The 20,066-nt window shown below is 41.1% G+C and overlaps 1 protein-coding gene across 1 annotated transcript; it reads left to right on the forward strand.

Moving 5' to 3' along the window:
- The first annotated feature begins 1,664 nt into the window (after positions 1–1,664).
- On the forward strand, positions 1,665–17,698 carry ZNF839 (zinc finger protein 839). The gene is given in 19 exon segments (XM_043516840.1): positions 1,665–1,967; positions 1,970–2,127; positions 2,129–2,269; positions 2,272–2,308; positions 2,311–2,504; positions 2,507–2,646; positions 4,402–4,750; positions 4,781–4,867; positions 4,869–4,922; positions 4,924–5,373; positions 9,605–9,718; positions 9,721–9,855; positions 10,669–10,782; positions 11,146–11,250; positions 11,285–11,296; positions 12,467–12,607; positions 14,939–15,077; positions 16,319–17,115; positions 17,117–17,698. Coding segments are annotated over 19 exon segments (3,537 nt in total). The 5' UTR covers positions 1,665–1,777; the 3' UTR covers positions 17,297–17,698.
- The last annotated feature ends 2,368 nt before the right edge of the window (positions 17,699–20,066 follow it).

Here is a 20,066-nt window from a genome sequence, read left to right on the forward strand (position 1 = left end):
AGGTGTAAACTACCACTCCATCAAGCTTTTTTAAGATCTATAACCTGATAATGCAGTACCATAGTTTTTAGGGGGAACCTTTGCCTGAGAATTGTATGCACCCACAGTCACATTATCTGCTGTCAGAAATGCGTGTCAAATTTGCAAATGAACTGAAGCTCAGCAGTTTCTCTTTGAAGTCTGGTCCTGAAGTTTTTTGCTGGAGGATGGCTACTTTTAAATCTGCTATTGTGTGTCCAGGAGGTTGAAGTGTTCTCCTACAGGTTTTTGTATATTGCCATTCCTAATATCTGATTTGTGTCCATTTATCCTTTACGTATGGGACTGTCCAGTTTGGTCGATGTACATAGCAGAGGGGCACTGTTGGCACATGATGGCGTATATTACATTAGTAGATGTGCAGGTGAATGAACCGGTGATGGTGTGGCTGATCTGGTTAGGCCCTGTGATGGTGTCGCTGGTGTAGATATGTGGGCAGAGTTGGCATTGAGATTGTTGCATGGATTGGTTCCTGAGTTAGAGTTATTATGGTGTGTTGTAAAAGAAAAGGAGTACCCGGTGGCACCTTAGAGACTAACAATTTGTTAGTCTCTAAGGTGCCACCGGTACTCCTTTTCTTTTTGCGAATACAGACTAACACGGCTGCTACTCTGAAACCTATGGTGTGTTGTGTAGTTGCTGGTGAGAATATGCTTCAGGTTGGTGGGTTGTCTGTGGGCGAGGACTGGCCTGCCTCCCAAAACCTGTGAAAGTGAGGGATTGTTGTCCAGGATGGGTTGTAGATCACTGATGATGCGCTGGATGGGTTTTAGCTGAGGACTGTATGCGATGGCCAGTGGAGTTCTGTTGGTTTCTTTCTTGGGCTTGTCTTTCTTGGGCAATGCCATCCACAGCCTCAGAAACAACCCTGACATTATAATCAAAGAGGCTGATAAAGGAGGTGCTGTTGTCATCATGAACAAGTCTGACTACCAAAAGGAGGCTGCCAGACAACTTTCCAATATCAAATTCTACAGGCCACTTTCCTCAGATCCCACAGAAGAATACACTACGAAACTGCACCATCTACTCAGGACACTCCCTACACTAACACAGGAACAAATCAACATACCCTTAGAGCCCCGACAGGGGTTGTTCTATCTACTACCCAAGATCCACAAACCCAGAAATCCTGGACGCCCCATCATCTCGGTCATTGGCACTCTCACTGAAGGACTGTCCGGAAATGCAGACTCTCTACTCAGACCCTACGCCACCAGCACTCCCAGCTATTTCCGTGACACCACTGATTTCGTGAGAAAACTACGATACCCACAAGAGGAAATAAGGAAACAGATCAGCAGAGCCAGATGTGCATCTAGAAGCCTCCTGCTGCAAGACAAGCCCAAGAAAGAAACCAACAGAGCTCCACTGGCCATCACATACAGTCCTCAGCTAAAACCTCTCCAACACATCATCGGTGATCTACAGCCCATCCTGGACAACGATCCCACACGTTCACAGGTTTTCGGAGGCAGGCAGTTAGTCTATAAGGTGCCACAGGACTCTTTGCTGTTGAGTGTTTCCCCGAATACAACTGAATTACACTGAAATTCATGAGTGCCATCGCCGGGAAAACGCTTTTGAAGGTGTCTTGTCCCTGCTGGGCCGCCCGTCGTCCATATGACCACGCCCCTTCCATGATGACGTGTCCACAGGCCGCAGCGACGGCCACCATTGGCTCCTGCGTTGCCGGTTCCTCTAGGTTCGCTCCACACCTTTAGACCTGGGGGCCCGAATGCGTCTCCCAGCCCGACAGCTGCCAAGATGGCGGCTTCCCGGGGATGGGGGCGGCGAGAGCGTGGCAGCGGCATCGCTGCCGTTTCCTGCTGAGGAGAGCCCCCCGGACCGGCCGCCGCCCCGCGGGGCTCTCCACAGCGCGGCGGCCGGGGAGGGGGTTGGCCTGCTGGGACCTGGGTATCCCCCGGGACGGTCGCGGCCAGGGGGGACTTGCTGGAGCCTGAGGAGGACGGGGGCCTGCTGGGCCCCCTGGATGCTGGATCTCCCACCGAGGAGGGATCGGAGGCGCTGGCGTTGACCGAGATGTTGGCCCAGAGCCTGGCTGCCAGCTCCTCTGCCCTCGGCACCAACTCTCTACCTGGAGCCGGGTGGGAGCCTGGTGCAGGGGGCTGAGCTGAGCGCCGAGGAGCTGCTGGTGGCGGCGACCCGAGAACCAGGCAGTTGGGCTACCGGGAATTTGCCTGCGGAGAAGAGTCAGGCCGAGCCAACTGGGCTCAGCTTCCCGGCCAGCAGGCCACAGCGACGCCTCTGGCCCCGAGGAGCTGCGGAGGGTCATCGAACAAGTGAGCAGGGCCCAGAAGCAGCCTCCACCGTCTCTTCTTCCCTCCTCTGGATCTGGCATTGGGTCCTTATTGTTGCCTCCTCACCGAGGTGGGGGGTACTCGCTACCCCAGGAGATTAGCCTCGTGCCCCCAGCATCAGGGTTCAGCAGATCCCCACAGGGCTTGTAGCCTGGACTGCTGCCTCCGGGTCCCAGCCGGTGACCAGTATCATGCACAATGCAGCACAGCAGTTGCAGAATGTGGCCCAGCAGGTTGCCCTTCAACAGGGCAAAGCTATTGGTACCACAGGTGCCTTGTACACAAGGTAAACGAAGGGGAAGAGGAGATGTCTTTGGAAAGCCAAGGGTCAAGTGAATGGGAAAAGTGGTCTCCAATATAGAATTGGGCCTGGGCTCTAGAATGTGTTGAACATTGAATAGTCATGGCCCTTTCTCAGTGATGAAACTGTACTGAGTGCCGTTGACACCAGTTCCACTACTGACCCTAATTTCCTGATCAGTTTAACCTGTTTTGGAATTTAGATTTCTCCAGTTTCTAGTTGGAAGACTGGTGTTGGGAGCAGCTCAGTTTCTAACACGGTAGAGCGTATACTGTTGAATGGAGGTGACGGGCGCTGGTCAGCATGACTTAGTTCTAGTCTGTCAGATAAGCACAGGTGTCCAGCATGATTTGGAAGAACTACTTTACAGTGACTGGGCCAATGTACCTGTCAGTTTAGTGTATCCAGCAACTTCATGCTAGCCCATTGATCTATGGGAATTTTTTTATTACAGTGGCTGCCTGCTATACTTGAGGTTTTTAAACTGTTTCTATATAACTTTGTTTTCATGCACTCTTTAACTTCCCAGATATTTTCCTTTTGGGCTAAGATTTTCCATGCTTGGTTCTTGCCAACGATAACTTTTTTTTTTTAAAAAAAAAGTGAGCAACATCCATTCAGCTGTGTTTGTATTATGGAAGACTGTTTTAAAAACAGAAAAATCTTTGTTCACACTCTTTTTGTATAGAAACATTTGAAGTTTGAAATTAGAAGTCTGGACTGAATTTAGACTGTCAGCTCTTTAGGGCAGGGACTATATATATATATATATATATATATATATATATATATATATAGTTCTGTCCTTTCATACAGTGCTTAGCAAATGGATCCTGGTCCATGATTAGAGTTTTCTGGGCATCACTGTATACAAATAATAATAATAGTGAGCATTTTCTTTGAGGAATAGTATTTGATTAATTTGGGGGTAGGGGGGAGGGATTATTTGACAAAACTAGAAGCAATTAACTGTAGAATTTTTTTAAATGGAGAGCTGTCCATTTAAGCCTTGATCTAGCAAAGGCACTTAAGCATGTGTTTGTACAGCATCAGAGGGATTATTTGTGTGCTTGCACTCTGGCATGTGCTTAAGTGCTTTGATGAGTGGCTGGCAGCTAGAGAAGTGGACACTTTTCAAGTAAGAGGCAATAGACAGGCTTTGACTCTTCCTCAGTCCTTGCTAACCCTGTGGTGTGATTTAAAAAACAAACAACAAGACAATAAATAAATAGGGTGGAGAGAGGAGGAAAGATAGGAGGTGATAGGCCGGTGGCCTGAGTGTTTACATCATTTTACGGATTTTTTTGAACTGTGCATTTATAGAGTATAACTGTGGCCTAATACTTGGCCTGCAAAATTAATAGACAGTAGTTGTCCTGTAGGTGAGATGTGCTTGTTTCAGTTTACAAATTTGCAGCAAGGTCTAGAACTTGTAACTGAATCTGCCCATGTGAACCCATTGACTTCAACAGGGCTCTGCCCACAGATGAATTTACAGAAATTATTCCTTAGTTTTTGGCAACTAAATTCATGGTTGATAGACATTAAAAATAAAACAATGATATGATATACAAGTAAACTGAAATTCCTTATCTAAGCAACAAATGCAACTGTATCATAATTTAGTAGCTGGAAGGAAGGAAATATGTACCTTGAGGGTTGTAAGAAAACTGGATGATATATCTAGTTTCTTCATGTTTCACTGTAAGGTCTTATACACAAAGATGTAAAATCGTGATAAGTAATATTGTACTTTTACATTCTCAACTTTTTTCCCCCTAAAGCAATTAGAAGCATTTGTGTTCAAGTGCAGCCGGGGCAGATGAAGGAAAATGAAAAGCCAGTGCCACCTCTTGCAGAAGTCCAGTCCAAAGCTATAACACCGAGTCAGCCAGTTGGTAGGAATTGTGGTCTGTCTAGACTTAATATTATTAATCCCCAGATTATTAGGATACAGCCTGTAACAGGAACTGAGCAGCAACAGTTTTTCTTGCATAGTTCTTCTGAGCCTCCAGTTCAGCTACTTGTGCAGAGACCGTTAGCCCCTGATGGACCAGTGTCAGTGAATAGATTCCCACACACCAGACATTGAATGGACAAAAACTACATGTACACAGTGTCTGCTACTGAGTCTCGAAAAGTTACTTTGGTGGCAGCCAGTTCAGCAAATACTCTTATCTCGAGCCTTGAGAAAAAAGCAAAAAGAAGAACTAAAGCTAAAAAAATCTTTGAAAGTGAAGACTCGTTCTGGACGGATTTCACCGTCCTCCAAAATATAAAGCGAAAGATTATAAATTCATTAAAACAGAGGATTTGGCCGACTGTCATCAGTCTGATTCTGATGACTATTCCGAACTAAGCATAGAAGATGACGATGAGGGGAAAGCAAAGGGAATGGATGCATTCAATCCTTTGAATTATAACCTGAAGCCCAAAATGTTTAAATGTCAGACTTGTGAAAAATCCTACATAGGAAAAGGAGGATTAGCACGACATTATAAACTTAATCCAGGTCATGGACAATTGGAGTCTTCACAGCAAAAAGTCCCTATGAATAAAACTAACAGAAGTGTGTTTCTGGATATTTCTGGAGGAGCAGATGATGAAACTGTGAGTCTGACGCTCTCACAACCAATTGCTGTCACTTTAAATAATGAAAATTCACTAGCTATTGGTTTGGAAGAAACTGCTTCTTCACAGAGTGAGCAACAGGTAAAGTAGTAGTTTGCTTTCTGCATAATACGCAGTTTCATAAACAATATAAAGGCAATTTCATTCCAACATTATTGCAATTTAGAACCTTATTCTACACTCATTCATATTCTGAATTCCTATTGCTGGCAATTGGAATGCTTTACATAGATTGAAGGTAGTGGCCTAGGTGCATGGCCAAAGAGAATAGGAATGAATTAAGAAAAGTTGCAATCCGCTTGTCTTAAACTGCAATAAATATGTATGATGATGATTGGTTAAGTTTTAAAATAAACAACAAACGAACAAAAAAATTTAGTGACCTGCAGGGGGAGAATAAAACTTAGACTTTGTAACTAACCTCACTTATTTCTCAGCATTCACATAAGGAAAAAACACTCGGCAGTTCATGTATATTTCATTTTAAAAGGCTTAAAAAAACGCACCTTCTATATTCAGGAGTCAGTTTGACCCATCACTGAAATACAGCCTCTGCTGGGTTGAAACTCAGCTGTCAGTAGACAGCTATGCTATGTAGTGTACTGTTAGAAGTGAAGCATGACTTCTGCAATTGAAACTATAGAGGGAAATCTAGGGTAGGTAGAATACAATTCCCTGAGTTAGAAAAATGTAAGTAGTTTCAGTTGGAGAGGTTCCAAGAAACTGGTTTTAAACTGTCCATTTCATAGTAAAGTGCATTTGTCAATAGAAATGAATGGTCTTTGTAACCTTCTTGCTGCAAAAGAAAGTCTCCACTGTTTACAGTGGAGATATAATTGTATCACAACTGCCTTTTTAGGAAGACTGTTCTTTGGATGCAGCAATGTTATATTTGTTGTGTTTTGTGAATGTGATGTTGCTTCCAGAAGTGTGAATGTGGGTAGTCTGAGACATAGCAAGGTTAGTAGATAATTACAAACAAAAAGCAGAGTTTTCTACAACTTAAAAGAAACAGAAACAGAAAGCTCCATGAAGTCAACTGAGTCATTCTGTAGATCTGTGATGGGGACTTAAGAAAAAACTAAAAATGGTCTTTTGAATTTATTTTGCCATAAAATCTTCAGGACTGTTGATTGGCTGAATATAGTGCTACAGAAAATCTGAAATTTCTATCTGACAAATATGAGCCACACAAATTTCCCCTTGGTAACTGAATGACTTACTAGTCTATAAATTGACTTAATTATTGTCGCTGCTTCAGTCACCAGACTAGATACTTTTTTCCTTGTCCTTTTTTTTTTTTTTTTTTTTGGGGTCAAATAACTATATTTTGTCCATAAGCTATTGTCAGTCTTGATCTTTATCAAGAAACATTTAAGAGGATTATCAGTACAGGTAGATTATGGAGGAAGAGTAGCACCAGTGACCCACACTTCAAATTAAAAACTTCAGTCGCAGTTGAATGAATTTGGTAATTTGCAACCTAGTCCTTGATAGATAAAATCGCACTAAATTTGCGAAATCTGTGCAAAGAGTAGGGCTATTGTTGGAGCATAAGCAAGAGGTATTGAAGGTTAGGACTAAGATGCGTTCATAGAACTGAGAGGACACTTGAATTATTGTAACATTAATGTGATCAGGCAGTTTATAAATATCTTCAAATGGTAATTAATCTTTGGGACATTAATTTTAATATTCTAGCTAGCTATGGCTTTCAATGAGAGATTCTTGGACTCTGTTTTGCCAACTTTTTTCATGGTAGCTTTGAGACTATTTTTGAAAATTTATATTTTTGTAACTTCTTTTGGTGTAGTGAATATTGTAGTCCTGCATGTCCATTGTTTACTGTTGCTTAATAGCTTGATTTTGTTTGTATTGAGAACACAACAACAGTTTTAAAAAATGATCTGGAAAAAGGGGTAAACAGTGAGGTGGCAAAATTTGCAGATGATTCAAAACTACTGAAGATTTACAAAGGAATCTCACAAAACTGGGTGACTGGGCAAGAAAATGGCAGATGAAATTCAATGTTGATAAATGCAAAGTAATGCACATTGGAAAACATAATCCCAACTATACATATAAAATGATGGGGTCTAAATTAGCTATTACCACTACTCTAGGAGTCATTGTGGTAGTTCTCTGAAAACATCCACTCAGTGTGCAGCGGCAGTCAAAAAGAATGTTGGTAATCGTTAAAAAAAGGTTAAGATAATAAGACAGAAAATAATTACCTCTATATAAATACATGGTATGCCCACATCTTGAATACTGCATGCAGATATGGTAACCCCATCTCAAAAAAGGTATATTGGAATTGGAAAAGGCTTAGAAAAGGGCAACAAAAATGATTAGGGGTGTGGAACAGCTTCTCTATGAGGAGAGATTAATAAGACTGGGACTTTTCAGCTAAGAAAAGAGACCACTAAGAGGGGGGATATGATAGAGGTCTATAAAATCATGACTGGTGTGGAGAAAGTAAATAAGGAAGTGTTGTTTACTCCTTCTCATAACACAAGAACTAGGGATCACCAAATGAAATTAATAGGCAGCAGGTTTAAAACAAACAAAAAGAAGTATTTCTTCACACACGCACAGTCAACCTGTGGAATTCTGCCAGAGGATGTTGCAAAGGCCAAGACAATAACAGGGTTCAAAAATGAAAGCGATAATTCATGGCAGATAGGTCCAACAATGGCTATTAACCAGGATGGGCAGGGATGGTGTCCCTAGCCTCTGTTTGCTGGAAGCTGGGAATGGGTGACAGGGGATGGATCACCTGATGATGACCTGTTCTGTTCATTCCTTCTGGGGCACCTGGGATTGGCCACTGTCAGAAGACAGGATACTGGGCTAGATGTACCTTTGGTCTGACCCAGTATGGCTGTTCTTATATTCTTAAAATAGGGAAACATAAGATTCAGGGTAGCCTGAACTTGACCTCCTGTGCTCGCTGCAGAAACTGTTTGACAGGATTTGGGGGGAAAGCTGAAGGTAAAGTGTCTGGAATAGGGGATAGGTTTCAGAGTAGCAGCCGTGTTAGTCTGTATTCGCAAAAAGAAAAGGAGTACTTGTGGCACCTTAGAGACTAACAAATTTATTTGAGCATAAGCTTTCGTGAGCTACAGCTCACTTCATCGGATGCATTTGGTGGAATAGGGGATAGTTTCTTTGGTATTCTGGCTGGCTGAGTTAATTTGTTTCATTCCATTTGATTGTTTAATGCTGCTGCTGCATTGAGTCTGTTATTCATATATGAACTTAATACTGCTGAGCATAGGTGCCGACTCCGTGGGTGCTTCAGGGCTGGAGCACCCATGGGGAAAAATTAGCGGATGCTCCACATCCACCGGCAGCCAAGCTCCCTTCTCCTTGCCCCCCACTGAGCGCACTGCGTCCCCGCTCCTCCCCCTCTCTCCCAGCGCTTCCCGTGCACCCCCCCCCCCGCCACCTAACAGCTGTTTGGCGGTGCTTAGGACTTTCCGGGAGGGAGGGGGAGGAGTGGGGATGCTGCATGCTCAGGGCAGTAGGCGGAGAAGAGGTGGGGTAGGGGCAGGACTTTGGGTGGGAAGGGGGTAGGGACTTTGGGGAAGGGGTGGAATGGGGGCAGGGCAAGGGGTGGGGAGGGTTGAGCACTCACCGGGCAGAGGGAAAGTCTGCACCTATGCTGCTGAGTGGTCATTATGATATTGTAAAACTAACCATCAAGGCAATTAGAGCTTTTTGTTTGGCTCTATTATATTATTGTTTAAATCTAAATTAACAATATAAACCATTTTATTTATCTTTTAAATAAGATACCATCTTTGAATCAGAAAGCACTTTGACAAGACCATAGGCTACTCTTGTTTATGATCAAATTCCCTTTGTGTTGTGTATAATACTTAATTTAATGGATTGGCAGGAGAACTAACATTACAAATAGTGACAACAAATTACAGAAGCAGCCTCTTCCTGATTTAATCCTGCAAATATTAATGCAGCTATACTTGTATCAAACAATACTGAAATTGCATAATAAATGAAACTAACTTGAAGTTAAGAACATAATGGCCATACTGGGTCAGACCAATGGTCCATCTAGTATCCTGTTTTCCGATAGTGGCCAATGCCAGGTGCTTCACAGGGAATGAACGAACAGGCAATCAAGTGATTGTCCTGTTGTCCATTCCCAGCTTCTGGCAAAGAGAGGCTAGGGATACTCAGAGCATTTGGTTGGATAATTTCGCTAAATATTTTAAACTGAGATGTTCTCAGGAGCATATTGAGGGAGATAGTGTTTTAATGATTATTGTATTTTTTTTTTTTATAGACTGGTAAATCTGCAGCAGACAGACCTTTGTTGGCAGCACAACAAAATGAGACTGGTTTAGTACATCAGGGACCTGGAATGCCAAATGGACCTGGAAAACCCAGACGACCTAAAGACGTGGCCGACCGAGGATGACTGGAAGATCAATGTGTTCGGGAAGACTAAGTAGACCTGGTCGGTCCCCTTCTAAGTCGCTTAGTAATGTAGCAACAGAACACACCATATTTAGAAGAAAGGCTGGACTAAAAGAGGTACGGTTCCCTTCTGCAATTATTTCATATGTACCTTTTTTTCACCCACCTGCTGCCAAATCTGATAAATTTAATCAAATGTAGTGAGGATGTGCTCTCCAAGGAGCTGCTGTATGTGTTGACATATAGCTAGACGTGTGTGTGCGTAAATGAGGAGGCCTGGGGTTATTAAAATACCAAAGTGAAATTTTAAATAAGGTTTTTTTTTTTTTAAGCAAAACATATAAATCAAGTTATTGGTAAAAGATACAGATTTTTTTTAAGAAACTGGCCCTGTGGATAATAGTTTATTGACCCTCTTAGCAATTTGATGCACTCTTGGCTTTGTTTTGGGGAAAAATAATTAGTAGTGCCACTGCCACTATGTGTGTCTATTAATATATAAAAATTATGTATAGTAAAAATGAGGTCCATCTTATTCTAAAAATACTTTTCTTACAATCTCAGTAATTGTCGTGTTTTTCTGAGCTTCCTGCACATCACTCTGGGATTGATCTTGTGGTTGTGCTTATTTGCTTAATTCATTAAAGTCTACTTTTTCTTTCATATGAGTACACAATTGTTACTGAGACTGATCATTAGCTGCTTGTGTTGAAAGAATGGATCATACTCTTAACTTTTCTGGTTAATCTTTACATTCAGATTTATTTTTAAAAGCCACTTAATTTTATTGATCCTGTAAAAGAAAGTTGAATTGGTCCTTACCACGTGCCTTTCTTTGATAGTGACTATTGGGTCCTATAGTGGAGAACTGAGATTTTACATTATGAATTAAGAGATGATTAGCATATATTGGCTTTTTCCCCCCTAAAGAAACTATTTTGGTATTACCAGCTAATCCAACAATGTGACAATGAAGATTTAATGGAGCTGGCTCTTCCCCGCCTGACAAAGCTTGTTACTGTGTTTGAATTTTTACTGATGAAGGTGAGCTTTTCTCATCATGTACATATATTAAATTATTGGAGATTATCATTCATGTACACCATGAAACTTCTCTGGGAATTAATCTTAGTTCCATGTGTTAGACATATGAAGGCTGAAGACATTTTAGAGTTCACCCTTGAGTCTCATGTAGTTAAAGATTGATAGTTTGCAAGATTATACTTTTAATTTTTGCTGCCTGCTTCATCAGTGCTATTTCTGAAGATTTTACAATCTTTTTTTCTTTTCTGGACTGATTGGTTAGGTTAATAAAATCAGGACTGAAAAAAAGTGCTAAGCAAACAATCTATATGTTGCTGATTTAATTGTATTTCATATTTAATGTTCTTGCTTATTTCTATTTAGGTTGAAAAAGGTTACCCAGCAAAAGCCTTTTTTCCAGATGTTTATAGAGAATTTGAAGAGTTACATAATATGGTAAAGAAATGTGTCAAGACTATTTCAGTAATTCTGATTTTCTGAGTTATCAGCAGCCTGTGGAAATAAAAGATCCAAGGTAAGAGGACACATTTTGGAGGGGGTATTTTAGGGAATGTTCAGCAATGTTTTTCTCTTTGTAAGCATTATATAGCATAGTTATATTGGAATCTCTCACATCTCTTACAATTCCTGATGCTTGGGATGAAATGACTCTCCATAAGTAATGGTGTATCACTCTTGAATTTTCAGTAGTGAATAACACAATATTTTGTACATATTACTGCTAGCAAAACTTTTAAAGTACAAAAAACATGATCATTATTTTACAAGGCACAAAAGACAGTCTCTGCTCCAAAGATCTTAATTTTAGTGAGACCAAGAGAAGACAGGACAAACTGGAAAATCCAAGGGAGGAAGGGAAGAGAGGAAATAGAGTAATCCTCTGTAAAAATGAAATACAATATGCAGTTTTAGCATTGGCTAATCGAATATTTGTTTTTCAGAATAAATCGTGGCAGAATTATAATGTATACCAAAAGTTGCCTTGTATTACTATTACATGTGTTCATCTGACTTATCTCGTGTAATTGCTCAATCATGATGTTTCCTCTTTGGAGAAATGAAATTGCACCAATTTAAAGGGACACTGTCAAGGTTGGTAGGCCCAAAATTTGACCTACCTTTTTTACTTCTCTTTGCAAAGTCCATGTATAATTGTTTGATTTTTTTTTTTTAAACACATGCTGTAATGTGCTTTAAAAAAAAAAAAAAAAGTCCAGCATTCATGAGAAACCCTATACTAACCAATGCGTTCACAAAATGGAGCAAAAATTGGTAAGAGAATGTGTTCGGAAGATACAAAAGGATTTAAAAAAAAAGACTGGGAGAACTTCTTTAAATCATGAGCAAACTTTCCAGTGTCCTTTGTTAAGGACACTGTTCAGTAACTTACTCTGGTACTGTGAGCCATATCCACTACATTCCTAGTTCTTGCTCTCAGCTTACCTTCTTGATTTTTACTTTTAGCTGTTATATAGGAGATGCTTAATCTGAGTGGAGGCTAATTGTAGAAGTTATTGTAATCTAAAATATCTTAAGAAGCTGTATATATGTTTTGACTGATAGTGGACCCCAGTGTTGAATGTCTTTCTAGATCAGTTTTAGAAACATATTTGACTATATAAGTATTGAAAATTTGGTGTAGGAGAAACCACACTTATATTTTGTTATCCCAATTACTTTATAGGTTGCTGAATCACTAGGAATTACAGAGAAGCTTCTTGGAAAACAAAAGATACAAGCTATAGACTCCTCCACACAATGTACGACTAAAACAGTTGGTGAACAAATGTTTACAGAGATATCAGGGAAAAAACGAGCAAATGAGGTACAGAATAATTGTGAATTTACTATATAAACAAGTTAAAGCCTCTTAAAATGATGTGAATATTCAAGAAATAAATTATAACAGTTACCTGACTTCTATTAAAGTGACATATCCAGATATAACCAAGTTTTCTGTTTCAGAGTAGCAGCCGTGTTAGTCTCTAAGGTGCCACAAGTACTCCTTTTCTTTTTGCAAATACAGACTAACAAATTTATTAGAGCATAAGCTTTTGTGAGCTACAGTTCACTTCATTGGATGCATACTGATGAAGTGAGCTGTAGCTCATGAAAGCTTATGCTCAAATATATTTGTTAGTCTCTAAGGTGCCACAAATACTCCTTTTCTTTCGAGTTTTCTGTGTCAGTAACACTGAAATATTGGATTGGAAGGTATTTAAAAAGAGATCAAAGTAAACTAGGTAAAGAGCTTAGCTTTTAATGTGTTTCTGCCCTCACTCCCTCATTAAGGATGTGCTACTCCTGGGGACTGGGTTCAGCTGCATCCCGCCCAGCTTCATCTGTGGGACTCCGGGGGTGGGCTTCAGCACCCTCCCTGCTCCGGCGTTGGGCTCTGGGCTTCAGCCCCCTCCTCTATTGTACCCATGGGGCTCTGGCTCTGGGCTTCAGCAGGGCTGGCCTAACTGGGAGCTGTGGTCAGGAGAGAAGGAGTTGAGTGAACCTAGGGTGCAGGGCTGTGGAAGGGAGCTTGGGGCAATGGGGTGTGGGGGAAGCAGCAAGGTCTGGGGGCAGGGAAGGGCCAGGAGAATCTGTGGGGAGCCAAGGGAGGCATTATTATTAAGTATTTTAGGAAAATTTGTCAGAGTGGCCACCAGCAAGAGTTCATGGGCGCACTCTGAGGCCACCAAACATTTTGTTGAGAACCCCTGATCTAAAGCAGGATCTGGCAGGCTGACCTGAAGTATCATGTTGTTGGAAGAGAACAGTAGCTTGGTTGGAAAAGGTGGGCTGGCCAGCATGCAAATTTAAGTAGTGGGGGAGAAGCGAGTGCTGCAGCTAATTAGGCTAACAGTGGTGAGTGAAACCAGCCCATTTGTTTCTGAAAGGATCAGATTAGCATATTTAATCTGTTGCCTGTGGCTGTAGCAGTGAGCAAATAGTTTCCTCTCCTCTGATGGCAGCTTCAGTTCAGGCTTGGTCTACTCTATACTACAGAGTTAGGTTGATGTAAGGCAGTTTATGTTGACGTAATTATGTCAGTGTCTACACTAGAATGCTGCTTCCACCCACGTTAGTGGCCTGCTACACCGACATAACAGCTCCACCTCCATGAGAGGCGCAGCACTTCTGTTGGTGTAGTTAGGGTGATGCAGTGTCCATGCAGACACTGTTACTTACTTCACCTCTTGGCTGTCATTCTGTCAGCAGCACCTGCTTACAACTTGGAGCTGTGAAATTGACAATGTCAATTTCGCAGCACCTGCTTACAACTTGGAGCTGTGAAATTGAGCCTGGCCAATTTCTTGTCTCCAGCTGTGAGCCTTGCCCAGTGCTGAGCTCCCAGTGCTCTCAGAGCACCACTGCTCTGAGTCAGAGACAATAACAGCCACGAAATGGACAAGATTGTCAATTTCGTTGCTGGTAGGCTCCATGCTGTGAAATTGAACCAGTTGGACTCACAGCTGCGACTGTTATCCTGAGGCCGGGGCTCCAGCTGTGAGCCCCACGTGGCTGTTAGTGTGCCATGTTGGCTATCGATGCCGTGCAATGCCCCACTTTAGTCAATGCAAGTGCTCCTGGTGAGGATTTGCTCCACTGGCTGAAGGAAGGCATGTGGATACCAACAGCCGACTGAATTACCGTGGTGGCCATAGGTCAACCTAAATAAGTCGACCTAATTTTGTACAGTAGATGAGCCCTGAGAGCTATCTTTAGAGAGGAGTGATGGCAGCATCTTCTCTTTTTTCTGCCTGTGCTTAAACTTGTGATCTTGTCAGCATTCCCACCCCCCCACTCACTTCTCATGGCAGGGAGTTCACTGCCCTTTACTGAAACTGGAGAGAGGAGGGAGGAGAGATTGTCTTCTATAGTAGGTACTACTTGTGTGTGAGCTGTCATAGATCTTATTAGTGAGACTTCTCTCAGACCCATCCCTCAAATTGTGAAGCAAGGCCAGGTTTATTAAAACAGACATCAAAACTAAGACAAGAAAACATCTTTAAAAAGTTCTAGACTGTGTTTAGAATTTATTTTAAGGGCCTCCTAGCTTTGAAAAAGTGTTGTAGGTGGGAGTAATGTTCACTTAATACTGGAAAGATTCCAAAAGGTCTGTTTCTGCAAGTGATATCAAATCTGCTAGGTTTTATATTGATAGAGTTCATATGAAGAACTGTTGCCATCAGCTAAAAGGACCAGAGTAGAAGGCATATTGGAGAATGTGAAAGATATTTATGCCAGCCAAAATGGAGAAGAGGACAAGAGCTGGAACTTGTCTACACTGACTACAAAAGACGGTAACATTTAACTTCTAACTTACCAACTCTGTTCTGTTTTTGGTGAACATCGGTTAATTCCATTATCTTGTGTTGTCTGTCTCTAAAGATGTCATGACCCTGCCTTCAACTTAGTCTTGCACTTGTTTCTGTAGGTCCTTAAATGATTGTTTAGCTGAGAAGTTTGAATTAAGAATATTATTTATTTGTATTACCATAGTGTCTAGGAGCCCCTATCATGGACCAGGATCCCATTGTACTAGGGACTGTACAAACACAGAAAGGACAGAATGTGGGGCAGAGTGTAGATCAAATCAGTGTAAGAACTTCATCTTTTTATGTAGCTGTTCTTTTGCCACTAGTACAAGCTTCTGTGCTTTAGCTCATTTGATTTTTGCCCCTTCTTCCTTTTCACTTTTTTAGATATTTCATGTTCCTCCTTTAAAGGATCCCTCACAAGACCACATTCCTCTTCGTTCATTTACAAGAGGATTTTCTGCTGTACTTCCATTTGTTTAAAAATTCAGTAAAGTTAAACAGTATCTGATTCATTAGCACTTCCACTAAGGTTTGTGCTAGTTTAAGGCGCAGCTCCACTTTAAAACCTAACTATATAAAAATGGCACTTTCTTATGTGACAGGTCTCCTGTGTAGTCAATATGTTAATGACGACAAAAACAAGTTTTGACTCTTGTTAACCATGAAGAGGAAACAGCTAAAATTGAATGAGTTGGCATATCAATATTTGTTACTGAGTTTGGTTTTTTTTTTTTTTTTTTTTACTAAGGTCCAATCAACTATACCTGTGAACCTATTAAAGGTAACAAAGTTGCACAGGTGCCAAAAGGGGCATAATTTGGCTGCTGTTGTATCTCTTATTACTAGTATCATGCACAATGAAAAGAACCCAGCATATCTTTGATCCCAGGCTGTTTTCAGGACTCTGACAAAAAAAAAACCACCACCACCCTCTCTTATAAACTAAGATAATTTGATATGGAGCCATTGGGAGAATAAATATGGAACCTACCAGAGCTACTTCTAGAGCCTGAGTAGAAGTATACTTCTGATATTTTAGAAGTATTTTTGTACTGTATTCATATGGGCAATAGCATAATTCTGTTCCAAGAATCCAACACTACATGATGGGAGGGAAAACTAGATAAAATCTTAGAAAGATGCTTGTAGAAAATTACTTTTGAGAGTCCAAAATCATATTGTTGTATAACACGCAACTTTTTTTCCCCCCCTCAACTGTTCAGGTTTTAATCCACTAAATGGGGTGTCTGTGCTCTCCGAAGACAGAGGTATTACTCTTTGCACAACTGGAAGTGCAAAGCATACTGGGGAGCAACATAAATCATTTGATTTAGAAGCTAGAACTAACTCTGCAAATTCAGGTATCTTTCAGTCCATGAAAATGAGAATGGAATGCTCTCAACCCCTAAGTATACAGGGACCAGATAGTACAAGTAACACATCTCCACCATGTACTGAAGTACTGTTGCATGCTGAGGCAGATAGCTCACCAGAAGAATTTGTTCAAGCACACTTTGTAAATGAGAACACAGCAAGTGGACTGACAAGTTCTGAATTTTGTAACTGCATGGTATCCGAAGATGTGATTGATAATCAGAGTACCAACTTGTCAATGAATGAAGAAAGTGATCATAATGGAAAATATCAGAAACTTCAGCAAGATGAAGAAAACCAGAGTTACACTATTACCAGTGAACAGTCTGAACAACTTAATGATGCTGATATTGCTGATCAGATGCAGCAGCTTGAAAAAGTCTTTTCAACAAGCATTGTGCCAGTAGACCATTCATACAAGACTCAAACTGACCCACATCAGAATCCTGTACAGGAAACCTCCATATCTGTTCGGGAGAATCTTGAAAGTCCAATTAAAAACTTGAATGAATTCTCTTGTGGGCTAGAGGAACAACATGCTGGACAACATGAGCTAGAGAATGCAGTTACTGTAGGTGAAACTGTAGCCTTTGAGATTGCTGATGAGAGCCATGAATTCTTGTCTCAGGGACACGAACAGATCTTAACTTCAGACTGCAGATGGCCTTAGTCGGTCTCATCAGGTACGGCTGTTCTGCTCTCAAGCAGAAGTCAGGGTGATTGTAACTAATGCTGATGGTACTACATGCACATTCGCAACCCCTGAGGGGGTGCCTTTGAAACGTTGGAAGCACGGCTGGCGCAATGGAAGCAGATGGCCAAAGTGAAGATATTTTTGCTCTCACAAAGTGAAGTGGAGCCATAAATATAAAACCTGTTTTTATTTATACATGCTTTGTTCCAGAAAGACTGATCATATCAAATGTATATTTTCTAATGTGAATATGAAATTAACTTATTTGTAAGCATTTCTAGATGTACTTTGTTATAACTTATGTTTATATTAGTATTGCAACCAAAAATTCTAGGAATGACTTTTGGATTGAACTTGTGCTCTCAATTGAGTGTGTGGGAGGGGATTTGGATACCTTGTTTGATGGCAGCTATTACCTTTTTTGTTATATCTAGTTTACTCTTTGCCAAAAACAGAAATGCAATATCATTATGTTGCAACTGCCCTGTGGGTCAGGGAGATGGTTGTATACTGGCAACCTGTATATGTTGGCAAAGATAGAAACATTAAAAGGAGCTGTATTGTCTGTATAATTAGAGGTTTGATCTTACCTGTACTAGAGCAGTTAGCTTAATTGCAGTTTGTGGTGAATATTCAAAGTTAACTTATTAGCTGCAGGTTGACTTGGTCAACACAACTTATTTTTCCAGGTTATACATTATCAGCATTTCAGTATTCCAAGGAAACTTTCATTTTCAAAATGATACTGGGAAAGGTGACAGTGTAAACTCCCAGATCATAACACAGGATCAGCATGGGCTACTATCCACACGTGACTTCTGTAAGATAGCAGGCAAGAATACCAGTCCGGTAGAACCCCAAAGCATCATCGGATGCCTGCTAACAGTCTGAAGGAGTCATCTGACCAGGTTGTTTAAGATGCAAGGTAAAGGCAAATAGTGCTGATGCTGTCTGACAACCAATTGAGTGACTTATCTGAACATTAATCTGCATTTTTTATATAATAGCTAGGTTTTTTTTTCTTCCATTTCCTTCCTCTCACAGGCTCTTCTCCATCTCTGATAGAGCCTTGTATAAGACCCCATCTTTTTGGCCTAACAGAAGCACCATCTTTCAGAGACTGTCACTATTAAGTAAGCTTTGCTCTTGCTAATAACAAAGCAGACCTCTACCCTTAGATCAGCCCAGTCTTCATCATATTTAAAAAAGTTTTTCTCATAGACATAGCACTGAGTTTCAACCTCTTATCTAAGCAAGATAAGGGAGAAGCTAACAAAAAAAAGTTTCTGCTGCCCATTAGCTGCTAATATCTTCTATCTCACTGGCAGGCTTCACAACATGACATGGTACTGACACAGCATTAAATATAATGCTCTGGTGGATGACCACCACCTGTCTAGACAGGTGAAGTACATTCATACTCAGCCCGATTCCTATTGATCACCCCAAATAAGCCTGCTAAAAATGCTGCCTAGGTGACCACAAATATCCTTAAATAGCTAATGACCTTCCTCTTTTTCTTACCTCAGAAGGTCACAATGGGTAATTGTTCCTCCACCTCTAAAGCCTGCAAGACACTGTCCTCTCCAAGTTTCTCAACATCTGTATGAGTTTGGATGAGAGTTATTGAGAACAAAGTAGTACCTGCACTATGTAGAAGATTTCTCCTTGAGTCCAGTATAAGCAGCACTGTGTCTCAGCTTTCTCAATAGAGGCAGCAAAATCACCTGAATGAAGAGCATCAGACTAAAGCTGAATCCAATCAAGACAGAGATTACAATAAGATGGAAGTGCTCTGTAGAACTTGCCTCTTTAACATCATTCAGATTGTTGGATTAGCCTGCAGTTTTGGCCTCTGTTTTGGATGCCCACAATGGCCACTTCATTTATGATTGTCCAGAAAATTAGCAAGAAGAAAAGGAGTACTTGTGGCACCTTAGAGACTAACAAATTTATTTGAGCATAAGCTTTCGTGAGCTACAGCTCACTTCATCGGATGCATGCAGAAAACTAGGTTGGCCAAAGCCTATCAGATGTAGGCCTGGACGCTAATTATGTATTTATGACTTCCAGTTTGATTCTTGCAAGTTAAGACTGAAACATACCTCAGAGAAGCCCCAATTACTACAAAATGCAGTATCCTACTAACCTGGGTCACCATGAAAACTTCTCTCCCAGGCTGTGCTCTTCATTAACTCCCCATTGAAAAGCATCAAAGTCCATTTGAGGACTTTGAGTGTCAAGACTTCATGTGGTTAGGACTGCTATCTGAGAAAGCACCTTTTCCACTGCAACTGTGACCCTGCATGATGGCTGCATTCCATCAGAACAAACTCTTAACCAGCAGGCTGGCTCAGGAATGCAGAAGACTATTTCCACAGGCACAGGAGCTAAATTCTGGAATTTTCTGCTGCAAGAAATAAGAGTGATCTACAGACCTTACCATATGCAGAACTAGATGCAAAACTCATTTCTTCAACTTTACTTTCCCCCAATAATTTGTCTATGAACATAGTACATCAACTCTCATAATTTTAGTAAGTTGTATCTAGAATCTTAGGACTGGAAGGGAATTTGAGAGGTCATCTAGTCCAGTCCCCTGCACTCATGGCAGGACTAAGTATTATCTAGACCATCCCTGACAGCTGTTTGTCTAACCTGCTCTTAAAAATCTCCAATGATGGAGATTCAACAACCTCCCTAGGCAATTTATTACAGTGTTTAACCACCCTGACAGGAAATTTTTCCTAATATCCAACCTAAACCTCGCTTGCTGCAATTTAAGCCCAGTGCTTCTTGTCCTATCCTCAAAGTTAATAGCAATTTTCTCCCTCCTCCTTGTAAAACCTGTTATGTACTTGAAAACTGTTATGAGCCCTCTGACTTCTCTTTTCCAGACCAAA

Source organism: Dermochelys coriacea, chromosome 6, assembly GCF_009764565.3.
Source record: "Dermochelys coriacea isolate rDerCor1 chromosome 6, rDerCor1.pri.v4, whole genome shotgun sequence".
NCBI lineage: Eukaryota > Metazoa > Chordata > Testudines > Dermochelyidae > Dermochelys > Dermochelys coriacea.